The sequence below is a fragment of the Strix aluco genome, chromosome 9, assembly GCF_031877795.1.
Source record: "Strix aluco isolate bStrAlu1 chromosome 9, bStrAlu1.hap1, whole genome shotgun sequence".
Taxonomy (NCBI): Eukaryota; Metazoa; Chordata; class Aves; order Strigiformes; family Strigidae; genus Strix; species Strix aluco.
This window is the reverse complement of record NC_133939.1, coordinates 2414491-2429913: the sequence shown is the minus strand read 5'-3', so window position 1 is coordinate 2429913 and position 15423 is coordinate 2414491. Positions and strand designations below refer to the sequence as shown.

The window sequence follows — 15423 nt, the reverse complement described above, 5'->3', positions numbered from 1 at the left end:
ATTGCAGAGGAGAGGCGATCCTCACTGTGCTGCTCAAAGCCTGAGCAGTTTAGTTTACCATGTAGCCTATACCTGGTCTAAGTTTCCACAGCCACACCTATCAGGAATCTAAGGAAGAAAATCCCAGGTGGGAGAGGTGTCATCAAAACCCCTAATGCCAATATGTCAGGAAGAATAAAAAAAAAAAAATCCTTTGGCAATTTGGTTTTATTCAGGGAACTGCTGCAAGCTTTACAAACACAAAAATGCACCAACCTCAGGGTACCATCAGCTGCAACCACACTGGGAATTTTGTCAGTATAACACCACCCCCAGCTTTTAATAGTGTAGCCAGAGTCTGCCTAGACCCTGTCAAAGGCAGCACGCAGCTTCGACACAGAACAGGAGGCTTTTTCCTTCTTGGTGTTTTTGTTGGGGGATCGGGGACAGGGGGAGGTTGTCTTTTCAGGGTTCTGCTCCACAAGAATTACTTTACTACAGAAAAAGAACTAGTAGACTTTGCTGGTCAAGCACCCTTCACTGTGAGTGTAGTACTGGGGTAAAGCTGGGCCCAGTACTCCTACACCAAGGCATCAGCAGAAGAGCAACAGGCTAGCCCAGACAAAAGCAGGAGCGTGCAGGGGTATAACCACCTCCATATCCTCTGCAGGGGGTTCTCTTGGTCAGAGCACAGCACTACTGACAGCTAGCAGAAACCTGTCTCACAGCTACAACCAAAAAGTAAAGGCTTTGCTTTATTCTCAAACCCATTTGTAACTTCTAGACGGGAACAGTAAAGCCCCTCTAAACACAGGGTGTGGGAGGGAAATCAGGGAAAAAAAAAACACCACAGCAAAATCTCCTGTAATGCCACATGTTCTTAATCCAGAAGAGTGTTTTTCTGTGACGCCATGCTCTTGGGAGCAAGGCACCGAGCAGGGTGTCTCCCACAAGGCTTTGGCAGAGAGGAGGCTCCACAGCCTTCCCCTGCTGCCAGCGGCAAGGCCCCGCTTCTGCTGGTGAAAACAGCACGTTTCTGACATGGTAACAACAGGGGTTAAATTCCCAGCATGAACCGGGCGAGTTGTAGTTTTAACACGTTAACATGTTCTACCAGGGGAAAAGTTGAAGTATTTTTAGCATGGCCTGAGTGTTTGTCTCTGCACTGTTCTGGCCTTTTTTGGAATTTTTAACTCTGGAAACAAATACAATACCCTTTGCAATAGTGAAACACCACCTATTTTCTTTTATTGTTTGCCACAAAGAAGACTGCGAGTTGTACTTCCGAAGACATTAAAGGAGAAACATAAATCAGCTACTTTTGACACAGCTTTCCCCCTTCACAACACCAGACAGTTCACTTACTGTTTCCCTAATTCCTGCTCATGCCCCCCAGCCTTTCCTACTTACATGTTGCTTAGCTCTGATGAAATCTCAGTGGAGAAAACATTTTTCTTTATTATGAAATTCAATCCCAAGTGTTGCTTGAAGGCGTTGCCCCTTGCTCTCCTGTTTGAAATGGCATGTGAGCGCAGTAAGAGGGGTCAACAAAATATTGCAAACTGCATCACATGCCCCTCACACAGCCACTCAGTCTGATTTCCAAGATACGACTGGGAGAAGCATCTGATGACAGTATGTTTGTTTCTATCACTTTAAAAACCCACAGCTGCATTATCCCCTCCACCGTGCTACGCTGGGGGCAAAGCCCAGCAAGTCCAGTTAGGCATAAAGGAGGAGATGGAGTTTAAGCACAAATGTAACAACAAGAATTGACGCAAAGCGAGTCTGAGGACTGAAAGGGGAATCGCATGGAGTGAAGGAGGGACTCTTCCCCCTCTCCTCTTTTCTATCCCATTTCAAATAATATCCCATTCCTCCTCCCCTCTGCCTGGCACTAGCATAAGCATGCAACACAACTGTAAGGAACAGATGTCTGATAGTCCATGCTGCACACAGCTGCAATCAGCGTGCCCAGGGACTGGCAACATCCAGGCCACACACACAAGTCACTCGGGGAAACAAGACTCTTGAAAGGATTAATGATGAGAGAGGCTCCTGTGGCTGCAAAAAGGAGACTGTGGTTGATCATCTGCTCCCAGCTGAAGGGAGAGGAGAACAAGCCTTTTGTTTGTCCTGGTTCTTCTCTTCCTCCTCTTCAGAGATTGCCATTATCACTGCTTCTGGAGTTGGGGAGGAAACAGGGTAGGGGGGCTGCACCTGATGACTCGGATTCATCTCTCAGGCAGCAGGACGAAGAAGATAGCCTTGAGGAAGTGACCAAAGCTGCAAACAGCAGCCACGAGCCAGTGGGAGCGAAGGCTGGGGTCAGTATTCACCACGCATTTTGTGATGTCTGCCTAATGAGGAGGGAACAGAGATCGTCAGGGAGAGATGCCCAGAACCACATCAGCCACCGCTGCAGACTCTCCCGGCCCCGCAACCCACGGCACTATGCCACCACTGCTGCAGCACCACTTTGCCACATTGTCAACGGCCACAAATGCTTGCTTTGACACTTCCACCAACTGCAAGTTATTAAATCAGGCTCGAGTTCTGTGAAACACACTTCCTTCATTCTGCATCAACAGGGTGACGTATCCCCCTTTTCAGCCACCCCTGGGGAAAGAAACGCTACAAGAACATTGTCAAGCATTTTCCATTTTGAATAGCTAAATAAAAGAAACTTTCCTCCCCTTTTCAAAAGAGCTAGGAAGCCTTGGCAATATCAGCATTCTCATCCTTTTCTGTAAAGCAAGATGCTTCGCAGAGGTTGTCCTGTTTAATATCAGCTCAAGTTGCTTGCACTTTTTCTCTTGCCTTAATGTTTTATTTGGAACTCATTCAAGCAAGCCAACCCCCAATTTAAATCTAAAGCAATGCAAGCTTTGTTTGTGGAAATATGTATGCTGGCAGAGATGCCTCCCAGACGCGTGGGCCAGATTTAAAGATCCCTTGGGCAGCTGGTTTCAAGTATTAACAAGAATAGAAGCTGGCCTGCAATGAATAAAAAATAACAACAATCCAGCAAATTCATGAAGACAGGATCTCAGCTGTCATTGGGAGGAGAAGGTGGAAAATATCTTGAGGGCAAAGTGAACAGGAGAGAGGTTGATAGAAAATTGCATCTTCTGGTGGGGGAAACAAACTAAAGTTCTGCCAGCAATGTAATTGGGTTTGTGGTTAAACACCAGCCTAGGACAAGGAGACACAGACCGCAGTTCTGTAACAGAAGGTGCACCATTAGCACATCAACTCGATGTGGTGTTCAGAAACGACTTTTGGGTGTGAACAAGAATCGGGTCACAAGGAGGACAAATATTCATCAGCCCCAAAACCTTTTTCTTTACAAGCTTAGCTCAGCAGTCTTCCAAGTTTGCCTTCTGACACAAATTTCTCATTGACCAAGCAGAGGGAAGCCAGACTCTCAACCCTGAGACGTTTCTCCCGTAAAACAGGACACAAGAGCTGCTGAATATTCCAATAATCTTTTCCAGTATTTCCACCTGTGTTCAAGACATGGGTGAGCCTTGGTAATAATTAGAAGAAAAGAAAAGGGGCACTGGAGGGACAAATCCCCGTGTCTGGTTAGCGAGTACAGCTGCACTAACCCACTCCACCATCATCTCCAGACCAAAGGTCTGTTGACAGCAGCCTCAACAGCCTCCCACGCAGTTCCAGCAGTTCCTCCCTCACGAGGAAGTCTGAAAGGCTGGCGTGCTGAATCACCACGCACCGCTGTTCTCTGGGGAGCATTAGGAGATGCTGAGCCAGAATAACTGACAAGTAGAGACTGCAGAAGGAATGAAAACAGGCACGCAGGGATGGGAAGAAACAGGATGACAGGAGGAAGCTGAATCAGCACATGGGGTGCTCCTGAGGCTGAACACGAAGGTGTGGAAATGCTGCTGCCTATAGCTACAGAAGCACGAGCAAACATAGCAAGCAGCCAAGATAGCACATAACAGAAGATGCTGCAGTGTGGTACCGGTGGTTATAGGTACTTTATCTGTATTGTGGAGGAAAGTAAAATGGGTCTGCTTAAATGCTTTCAGTGGTGGTTTAGCAAATTCACCCTATTTGAATTTGAAAAAAATCTGAACTGATTCAGCCTGTCCAATTTTAGGGACCAGCACGTCCCTAAAGCAGCCGTGTCAAGCTGTCTCTTCAGTCAAGAGAAGTCATGACATGCAAGTACCTGTCTGAACGTGTATTCAGATGTTACGGCAGCTGATCAATAAGAAACTTAAGCTCTGAAGGGCTTTAGTGCCTCACGCCAACCAGTGTAAGGCCCAAATATGCACATCGGGTTGATTATAGCTGCAGAGGGTTAACTTCCAGATGAGAAAGTGTGAACTCCTTAAAGCTGTGCTATACTCTACCACTGGCAATGACCTCACTGCGGCTAATGAAGAGGAGCTGCAGTCAGAAGCACTTAACGAATTTGTAAGGTGCTTGCTTAGATAAACAAAATTGCTCGGCTGTTTAACAATTGCCTTATCTATTGTTATCCAAATAAAGCATACCTGATAAGGCACTGGAATCGAAAATTTCAAAGCTCCTTAATAAAACAGGTCTTTGAGTCTTGTGAGGCACTGATAAACTGTTGCAATGACAGTTTGATCTTCACCTGTTAATTATTCAAACAAGTTAAAGTCCCATTCTTCTCTGTAGCAAATGTATGTAAAAAAAAAAAAATCTTTCTATTCTACTGTAAAGCCACTACTGAGGCTGCAGACTCTCCCCAGGGAGAGATGATGCCTCAAAGGATTAAACATCTGTTGTTTCTCCTAAGAGGTTTGTTCTGGGTTGGGCTTTGGGGCAGCAGGGTCTTTCTCCACCCTACAGAAGCAGTACGGGAACCTATTGCTGAGTGGAGACTTTCAAATGCCTTTCCAAGGTCTCCACAGTGGCTTTTCTGAAACAGCTCAGAGCAGGGTGGTTTCTCTTGGCAGCCTCAACCTGAGCCGATGCGCAAGAGACGGGGGCCATGTGCACAGGGGAAACATGGACGCCGTGCCAAGACAAACTAACAACCAGCTAGGTCAGGCAGCGGATGAAAGGGTCCCCACTACTGAGCTGTTTCGTCTGGCCCATTTGTGAACAAGGCTGGGAAATTTCACGCTGCAGTGCCTGGATCAAGAAGAAGAACATTCAGGGAAGCACAGCATAAGATGGCAAGAGGATTAGCAGCCTTTCCGCAGACTGAAGGAACCACTTATTTCTAGAGGGAAAATATCTCCTTGTTGCAGCCCAAAATTGCTGATAAGGGTACTGGAGACATGCTGTAATCAGTGCAACCCAGCAGTCATTTTGTTTGATCAGGGACAGTGAGACTGGCTTCCCGTTCTTAGGGCCAGATCCCAAGAGCAAGCAGTGTAGGTTCAACAACTCCAACAGAAACACGTTGGCCATCCCAAGAGGGAGGATCAGCAGAAGGAGCTAGCAGTGGGCAGGATTTATCTCATCAGCTGCAAACAACCGCTTCTGGTCTGGGCATGGGTTTTGTGGCTTGTTTGCTATGCAACAAACTTTCCAAAAACATCCATTTGGAACTATCAAAGCACCCTGTTTTGAACTCTAGTAATGTCATACAAAAATTAAAACCAAGATGCTAACTTATCAGAACGTGCATATTTTACCAAGACAAAGAAAAAAATTAGTTGAAAACTAGGAGGAGACATGTTCCTATGTGACTTCTCAATTTTATTGAAACTGGATTTTTTCCAAAGGAAAAATTGTTTCAGAGAATACATTTCAACCAGCTCTACAGGTACCCAGTTTAAGTAAGCCTCAAATGACACCGAGGCAGGGATTTCACAGGCAGGAACAGTGAAACTTAATCAGTCGCTTTCCCAGGATATCCTCTTCTCCTACCTCGGCACAATTATTTGCACAGACGCAAAATGTAACGTATCAGGGCATTCAAATCAAGGGTTACTTTTCAGCCCAACCAAACAGTTCCCTGACTCAGTTGGCCTCAAGGTCACACAGTTTTAGAGAGGGCTGGGATGATTTAAGGTGGCTATGACACTTAGTAAATGTAAGGGATCCAAAATGAGAACAATGCTACATTATGGTGTAAGGGAGAACTTTGTAGAGTAGGGCCCATGGTTGGACTCGATGATCCCAAGGGTCTTTTCCAACCTGAATGATTCTGTGATTTCCAGTTGCCCTTCCTCAAAAAGATGCCATCACTCCTGGAGAAACTAGGTGACTGAATCGGCTCCAGGCACACTTAGGAAGTCTCAGCCCAGAGAAGCAGTGCTCAGTTTGGAAAAAGACATCCCCCTCTCTCCGGGTCTCTGTGGGGTAAGGAGCCTGCCCATTTTCTGCTGGCTCAGGAATAAATATCACCTCTTGGAAAGAAGGGAATTTGCTGCTGTGGCTCAGTCTGGAAAGAGTGCATGCCTTGGGAACAAGATGTCCCATGAGCTCAGTGGTGTCATATGGCAATATTTAGCTCCAGGCAGCATCTGCCAGGCAGTACACCAAAGTGCTTTTGGCTGTATCACTCCAAGGAGTGTCTATATCTCTGCCAGAAAGGCACAGAGACCCTGGTACATACGCACATCCCCCAGCTGCCAGCTGCTAACACAGCCAACCAGTCATCTCAGTCTCCTGGGAGGTCACTAAAACATGTCTGGCTATTCCACAGCACCAAAGTAGAGCTCTTACTCTGAACCATCCTCCGCAGGAGCATTGTATTTCCCATTGGGTATAGAGAGAACCAAAGAAACCAGATGCTTAAAGCCATATGATATGAAGCCACACTCCAACGCAGAGCAGCACTGTGCCTTACACACAGTCTCAGAGCAGGCCAGTGACAAAGCCACGAGCCCTCCCGCTGTTGATGGGTTTATGAGTGCTCTACAAAGCCTGAGTGCACTACAATTTGAGCTACATCAGAAGAAGGTATTCATGGAGCATCATCAGGGTCAGGTCAGGTAATGGCACAAACTACCAGGTTTTAATATGCCTCTAAAATTCCTTACAGTGGCAAGTCACATTAATATACTAATTCCCTTTGACTTAGGGATGTGGGGCAGGTGAAAGGGGAATTCAGTTGGCAGGCCTAATTTTTTTCATTTTCTAGAAAACAGCTGCCCAAGAGAATGACCCCTATTTACGATCTCCCGCTATGACTGGCTGTCAGCTCCAGAGATGCTCCGGTCAGGAACAGAAGAGGCCCTGGTGGGTCAGGATTGAATTAGCCTGGCACAGCTACCCAGGAAGCTGAGGACCAGAATAGCTGATGTTGTTGAGGACAAGACCACAAGGCAGTAACAGAGCTCTGTGGTGTCTAGCACAGGTGTAAGTAGGACAGGGCTGTGGAAGAGAATCTCATTCAATGTTTTTCTACATGAAGCTGCAGTGTGGGCACTCTCACTTTCATTAACGGGGATATTTTCTGGTCTGCGTGTGTGGAAGCAAGCTTGCTCAGACAGCACCTCTTACCCAGCCTCCTCTCCTTCTCAGCCATGCCACCAAGGTCTTGCGGACAAACTCTCCCAGGCAGTCTACGATGGTGTGAACCATGGCTGGCTGTGCGTGCCGCACGCAGTCCACCGCCAGCCCCGCTGCCACCGCATAGAGAGACACCACCTTGCCCCATGTTATGCCTATGAAAAGAAGAAAGGTCATTCAGATTTACACACGCACACGTAGCTCAGTCTTGAATAATCAAAGGAAGCAGCCCTCCTTTGTTACACATGCCCGTGTTGCATGCATGCAGCTCTGAGTTCAGGTGCAGCCGCAGTTGTGCATGCTCACCACCGTGGCGGAAAAGTAATACTAGCGGACCAGGATTGGGGAAAACTCTCCACCAGGAGAAGCAGAATTAAATTATCTGACCTGGGCATACTTTGACCCCCGTCAGCACTGGGTGCACGGCTTTGGAAAAAGCAGCCCAAAGCCATCAAAAATGTGCACCACCATGGTTTATATTGCCATTAACTCTCAGCCACACACATGCTGCACAGCAGATGATTGAATTCAAAGAGTTTGAGCAACCTGGGGTTGTTGTCACTGGCAAAACTCTTAAAGACCCTTAAACACCCCTGACAAAGCATTCCTGTTTTTTTTCTAGGTCAGACGAGACTGTTCCGATGTGACACACAAAGCACACACGAGATAAGCATCTTCAGTCACTTGTACCATGACACAAGAGAAAAATAGGGAGGCAAAGCTACAGAGCCAAGAAGGTTGGCGTCCTCCTCAATATAAGGGGTATGGCTCAGTTTCCACCTGAAAACCAGGCAGCTTCAAGAATTTTGCCGCCCTGCCTTCAATACTTAACATCGCATATCCTCTCCCACTGAAGGCAGTACAGGGACGGAGTGTCAGTCAGTTATCTAATCTCCCAGAAAACAGCCTTCCTGCTAGGCTGACCCGCCAGCAGCAAATGCTCCATGGAAGTTGTCCCAGCAGCAGTCATCTTCCTGTTAGTGCTAGCAATAAGTGCTCGAGCTCAGTTCTGGGTACCAGCCAACCTCCCTGGGTCTCCCCTGCACTTTACCAACACCACTAGGCATAAATCCACCATGCTTAAACATTGCAGCCAGCAGTCCCTCCTCAGGCTTTTATCAGGACCAGTGACCTGGAAATGCAACCCTTCTGCACCCATGCAGCAGCATGGTAGTGTGCCCATGGATTTCCTTTGGATCTGCTAGATAGTTGAATTCCCCCCCGACTTTATTATCTGGAGTAGCAGTATTTGACAAGCATACTGTAAAGTATTTTACAGTGTTAGGTCTCTATGGAATCTGATCAAGGTCTCTCCCAAATGTAGCCAGAAACCAGGTGAAGTTTCAGTATTTAAAAAACACACAAAACCATTCTTGCTGGGTTGAAATAAGAAAGAAAAGGTGAGAGGAAGGAAAGATTAGTTCAGTCACTAGACCTAAGGACCAGAAGGTCCTTAAACACAAGATCAGAAAACTGGATGTGCTCAGCAATCTATCAGCTAAGAAAGCAAACCCTTAAATACAATTTAGATGAAGAGTTTCTCTCTTTCCTTCATCACACTCCCAGATCCCCAGGCACCCTGACCCATCTCTTTGGGTTGGAACTCCAGACTCCTCACGCCTGTTTACAGTGCAGCAGAGCTCCCCACATTCCTTTACAATACGTGCAGGTTTCAGAGCATTCCCACTTAGTGCCTCAAAAGGGACACTCACACTAACACTTTTAGGAATTGCTTTCTTTTTCTTTTTAATAAAAAAGTACTGAATTTTAGAGAAACTGTTCAAATGTCAGCCACAGGAATGGCTTGTTAGACTGAAGAAAATCCATTCAATGTTCCAAAAAGCCATTTTTCACTCATGACTGATGTAAGATCAAAATCTGCAGATGACCTTTTTGTGAGGCTCTGTAACAGCAACAGCAGTAGCTCAGTCTCTTGTGATACTCTGTCCTTCACCAGCACAATCTCCAAGATCAGAGTAAGTTATTAATATAGCTAAATTGGTGGTTATTCTGATTTTATCTTCCGAGTAGGCCTTGCGGTGTCCCTTCCTCAGAGCTGTCACTCAGGAAATTCACTGCCTGTGTGGTATTCACAGTATTTATCTGTCTTTCTCACATTGCGTGTCACCGTGACAGCCAGCAGAACGAGTCAGAAAGAGGCTATGAAACCACATGAGAAAATAATAGAGAGCTTCTCCTGGCAAGAAAGGGACTGTCCTGTTGCAAGTTAATACCACTCCACCCAATGAAAGAGGCTTTAAGGTGTTACCCCTTGCTGACCACAACTTCCTGGACCAGAGCCTCAGCTGGCTTACACTCAGCTTTAGTTTTTACAGTTCTTCATCCCTGCAGAAATGTGGCTCCTTGTACCTTGAGTTGCATGAACAAAAGTTACCCAAAATTCCAGGGAAGAGTTCACTGGCTTATTCCCAAGCTTTTACTGACAGTGTTCTTTCTTAAATATCTGAAGCAGGTCCATTAAGCTTTGAGATATTTATATGGCAGTAACTAAGATTGACAGGGGGCTGAGGCCACCCTGGTAGAGAAAGACAGCTACACTATTAACTTTGTTTTAAACCCAAGTTTCTCTTTCCAACAGAAGAAAAGTCTATCCACAACCTATGAAAGGTAAAGGCTCAATAGATCCATGATTTCCCTAATACACAGGAAAGCAGTTTGCTCTACAGACATGCCAGTCCAGGGGTCTCCTCCCAGGGAGGATGCAGCCCTGCAGCTCTGGCTTCCCTGCCAAGGTTGCTACATAGTGCTGCTTGCTGCAGGACTTGCACGAGGTGAACACTTGCCCAGCGCACAGGCAGAGCCCCTCTCCCTTTCACACAGACAGCAGAAAGAGGGCAAGCTTTTGGCTGATGCTTATCGTGGTGATGGATGTGGAGGGCTCAGTGGTCACTTCCCATTATCCTCCTCTTTACAGAACTTGCCTAGAAGGGTCAAACTAATCTTCCAGTCTGCTTTTCCTGTTACCAGCAGAGCTGGGCCAGGGGGGTGAGAGAGGAGGAAATCCCCTCCCAATTTCTTTGCATGGAAACTCTATTGCCATTGCTGGAGGCAGAAGATGGAGACAGCTGGCTGGGCTCCTCACTCAAGACAGCAGGGCACGGCTTAGGCTCTTGTTTGCACAAGATGTTGTAGGGGGAGCCCTGAAGCACGCAAAGAGCAGACACCTCTAACAGCTGCTCTAGACCAAGGCTGGGCCATGCCTGTGGCTGGTCCCTCTGCCCCAGGTGAGCTCTAGCAGCCACCCAGCCCCAGGCAGGGCAAGGCAGGGGAACAGGCCACAGCAGCCCCCATCTGCACTTTTCCAAGACACCAGCTGCATTAACTTCTCTCTCTAGGACTCCCTTGGCAGGGGTAGAGGAGCACAGTCTACAGAGAAGGCAGTCCCTCTGCCCCCTGAGATGTCCAGGCCAGGGTCAGGGTGACACTAGCTCGACACATCCCTCAGCATAAGCTGGAATTGTATCTGGCCAGTGGACATGAGCAGAGAAGACACAGTGTCTTGGTACAAATTCCTCAAAAGGTCTGGCTGCCATCCACATTGGGTGAAACAGGCACTCATCACCAAGTGAGACAATCTATTCACAGCTTCCCACTGTGCAGACTGGCATGCACAGGAGCTAACGACAAGAGGGAATGGAAAACCGGTCCAGAAAGAGTGATCAAAACAGAGAAAGCTCTAAAACTTCTGCTTACAGAGACGGAACAAGAGGACACGGAAAAAGTTAAAGGCTGCTTAGAAGGCATTTTAAAAAATAAGAAATACAAGTTTCAGACTCAAGGCCAGTCATGGAGCTGAAGGTATGTAAACACTGGCGAGCCCAGGGGAAAAATGAATTAGCAGGAGAGGACTGCTCTTGAAAGTGTTCCCGCTGCATTTCAGCTTGCCTGCCTCAGGGGAGAGCTCAAGAAGCCATGAGACATGACTGTGCAGAGTCTCGGAGCACCACACTATCCAAGGTTATTCAGATAAACTTCCCTCTTCTCCACTCAGCATCAAAGCCCAATTTGCAAATCAGACCTAAGAAAAACTTGATCAAGTGCTACATTTCAACAGCTGGGAGAATACAGCCAGACACAATATACTTTCCTCTGGTAGAGAGAAGGAAGGCAAGAAGGATATGCAGAAGGCAGGAAGCTCAACTTGTAAGGCCTAAGAGATGAGGAAGCAGTGGGATGCATTTCTAACAACATTTGCTCCTGCAGGGAAAAGTACTTTCTCCTGAGAACTCATTAACCATGCATCCCCATTGTACAGGGTTCACTTCAGCCCAAGCACTCTTGATTAAAAACTGACGAGCACCTAAAACCAGGATGAAAGCTTTTAGAGATCCCTCTTACCAACTGGAGGAAACTGTTTCCTTTAGGAAAGGAAAATGCATCTCCCTTTTCTTCTTCTGTTTTTCCAAAGTGACCCCTTCCTTCTGGGATTTATTTTAACAGCTGATGTAAATGCCAGCTCAGCCAGGCCCCAATCCAAAGCCTGTTAAAGTCAGTGGAAAGTCTCCTGCTGGCTGCAGAGCTGCTTTGGACCACACACCAGAACCAGTGGCATTGTCACAGAGGTGATGCTGCTGCAGATCCTTCAACATCCAAAGCAGGTCAGGGGTCTGTGGTACCAGTCTCCACACAGACGCGCTCTCCTCGCCCTGAATAACTAATAGGTTGTATGGAAACAGGGAAGAAAAATACAGCTTGAGCCTTACCGTCTCTGTGACCTGCTCACTTTTTGCCTACACTCTCAGCTTAACCTTGCTGTAAATTGGGATTCAAGCTGTCCCTGATACACCAGAGTAAAGTCAAACCTGAGTTAACTGGAATAGACAATGCTCTAAAGTCGAATATGGCACAATGTACCCATGCAGTGGGACCAGAAAGGATGCCAGCTGTCCTCAGTCTTGCCTTCTTGAAAGGTCCATCTAGGGCTCGTGCTTAGGCAAGACTTGTAGACAGTGTGGACAGGAAGTGAGCACAGCCAGAGCTACAGTGTGAAGACTCAAAACCAGACCAGAGTGTGGAAGAAGGCCATGTAAAAGATTAAGGAGAAAAACTCTCCAGCAAGATAGGGTCAAAATCCCCCACTCCCTTACTGGAAAAGCATTGCAAGTGACTAACAGGGCTCCCCAGACTGTCCAGGCACTCCAGTGTCCAACTGTAGCTGCTTTCTTAATAAACTGGACTGTGAAAAACAGGCTGAGATACTTTAGCTGTTGGTAATTGGCATGAAAACTCGGACTGCCCTTGAGTCTCTGGTTTCTTTTGCTCAATAAGAGCCTCTTTCCTCTATGAAAAAAAATTAGGAATGAATGTCTGGCTGCCACAGCCAACTCTGATCTGCTGGATTTAGCATTAAATGCTGAGTCTTGAGACTGCAGTTGGGATCCAGGAATGTTAAAAATCAGCAGAGTCCCCCTCCTCTGCCACTCAGCAGCCTTCTAGCAAGAGAAATTACAATAATGAGTTGATAAAAGCAGTTGAATACACAAGCCCAGCTTCACGCTCACAGGTTATCCTGTTAGTTGCTCTGAGGCAGAGATGAGAAAGAAGAAAAAACAGAGCATACAGAGCACCAGGAAGGCTTGAATCCACCCCCTGTGCAGCCAGTCAACTGCCAGCCATTTGTGCAGCACGGTGTCCCCAGACAAGGGGCAGCACTAGCAACAGAGCTTGAACCTGGGCTTCTACCATGTTCCCGAAGTCTCTAGCATTGCCAGCCTCAAAGGGCTGAATCCAGATCCCATTCTTACTACCCTGAAAACCCCAAGTTTAGAACCAAGAGTTACCAAGCTTTACTTTCAACAAAAACATTTTAAAACATCCACACTTTTCACTTGACTGCTGAGCTGAGAAGTTGAAGAACACCAAAAAAATGCAGCTCTCAATGAATCTGTCAATATATATTGGCGAGAGCAGGACTCCCAGAAGCCAGCAGGGCTTTCTCTCCAACATCATGTTTATGCAGCATAGCAGCACGCAGTCTGCTTTACCTGCAGCCATCCACCTTTCTGGCTTAATTCCCTGTGTCACTTCAGCTTTGGAGGTGGGCTAGTTCTGATGTAGTCAGCTATAGTAATCTAAGAAGATAACCTATTTACCTGCAATGCCAATACGTGAGCCTGCAAACTTGACCTTCATTTTTCTGTAAGCCTTGACGCAAGTAAAGCTCAGAACTAAGTGACAAGACAGGGCACCTGCACTTTGAACACAGCCACACTCAGATATTCCTGCCATACTTGCCCAGCTCTTGCTTTCTGGGCCCATATGGCCTTCCCAAGCCAGCCCAGTGCAAGGGCAATCTGCCTTCCAGTCGTGCTCCAAAAGGCTGCAGTACTAGCCACAGAATCCAACTCTATCCATTTCCTATGACACAGCATCAATTTCCCTGATCCAGGGAGTAAATCTGCCCTGCTCAACATGCCTGGAGCCCTGCTTGAGCAGTCCCTCTCAGAGATCTATTTTATCACCTGTTGTGATTCTGGAGAGGATCTGTGCTCTCCGTCACACACACTTCAGATCTGAAGTCCAGGATGTCAGCACAGGAATTCTCCTGGGTGTCAGTGGTTCCCGTGCAGTTCATATATATAAAGAAGCACAGCTGATTGTGAAGATGAAAAGGGTTTGAGTGAGGAAGCCTATTTGAAAGTACAACAGAAACCTGGACTTCTATCCTGCAGCATCTACTCCCAAAGTAACAAGAATCACTGCCTCCTGTGACACGTCCCACATCAATGTCACTGGATTCAGTGTTTTCACACTACTGTGCTGCTAGCAAGTAGCTGTCTTTGGTTTTTTTTCCCTTTCTTTTTGTTTTGCTTTGTTTCCACTCTCTAACATCTACTGTCCCTTCCATGGACAACACCAGACATTGCAGAAAAGCTACAAACATGTCAGGACTTGCCTGACATAAATCTCCACGTAAAACGTTTCTCTTTCCTTGATTCCCAGACTGCATTCCCAATTGCGGGCAGGGACTGTCTTCAGGAGAGGCTGAGGTTCCCTTGCAGGAACACAGCACAGAGCAGAGTATATCTTTGTTTTTGACAACCTGGGACCAGTCAAATAGAAGAACTAAGCAGTGAGAAAGCTCAAAACACTTGCTCGGCTGGAACAGCTAGCGTTGAGGGCCGAGACTCTCTGAGTATGAGAAGGGAGAAGCAGCAACTGGAAGCAGCAGGCTCCATTGCAGTTCTGGCTATTGCTGTGGGAAAGGAAGCCAGAAAGAGAGGAACTCCCTTGCGATGAGTTGGTTCTGGCTCCTAGCATCAGCAGCGTGAGCTGGAACAAGGGAGACTCCCATGTAATGAACCTTCTCCACTTGCCAATGGTGAGCAAAGGAGCTTGGAATGAGTGACCTCCCCGTGCAATGAGGTAACACCACCTCCTAACAAGGAAGGGCAGGAGATGTCTTCTAGAATGAACGAGAACCTGCCAGGAGGATATAATAAAACAGGGCATTTCCCTGCCAGAACAACAGAGCACAGAGGAGCTCTCATTAAATCATTAAAGCAGGGCATACTGCCAAACTGCCCACAGCCCTTTCAGAAACCAGGCCCCACCTTGCAGGCTATCCCAGAAACATGCCTTCTCTGAGAGAGGTGGCTCCATCCTGTTCCTTTCTGCCCAGCCCTGTCTGCATATCTGTCAGGGCATAGTACCTGCGGTGAAAATTTGTGCAGCCACTGCCAGGAAGGCATCCGTCACCACCGTCTCCGAGTGCAGCGAGATGTTCAATTGGCGGGCGATATTCCGGTAGACGTTGGGGCGAATGTATTCCAGCTCATCCCCTGGAAACAAACAGTCAGGAGTCAGCACAAAGAACACCAAGTTCTGCTCTCACCGTGTAGGAATTATAGCAGGGGCCACCCCATGTATCCCTTCAGCCAAGGAGACTTAACCCCAGCTACACCTTAGTTTAAACAGGCAGCGGTGTGCTTAGAGTCATTTAGATGCAAGCCCCTG

At 47.1% G+C, this 15423-nt stretch overlaps 1 protein-coding gene across 4 annotated transcripts in view; it reads right to left on the bottom strand.

Moving 5' to 3' along the window:
* Positions 1–1195: 1195 nt before the first annotated feature.
* The window catches only part of BOK (BCL2 family apoptosis regulator BOK), a 34373-nt gene continuing 20145 nt past the window's right edge, over positions 1196–15423 (bottom strand). For 3 of the 4 annotated variants that reach the window (XM_074833341.1, XM_074833342.1, XM_074833343.1), the window contains 3 exons: positions 15120–15248; positions 7438–7601; positions 1196–2339 (listed from right to left, as the gene is read on the bottom strand). In XM_074833341.1, coding sequence (XP_074689442.1) covers positions 2214–2339; positions 7438–7601; positions 15120–15248 — 419 coding nt within the window. In that variant the 3' untranslated portion in view covers positions 1196–2213. Of the gene's footprint in view, positions 2340–7430; positions 7602–15119; positions 15249–15423 lie in introns of all 4 variants that reach the window. The other variant, XM_074833344.1, reaches the window with a different exon arrangement.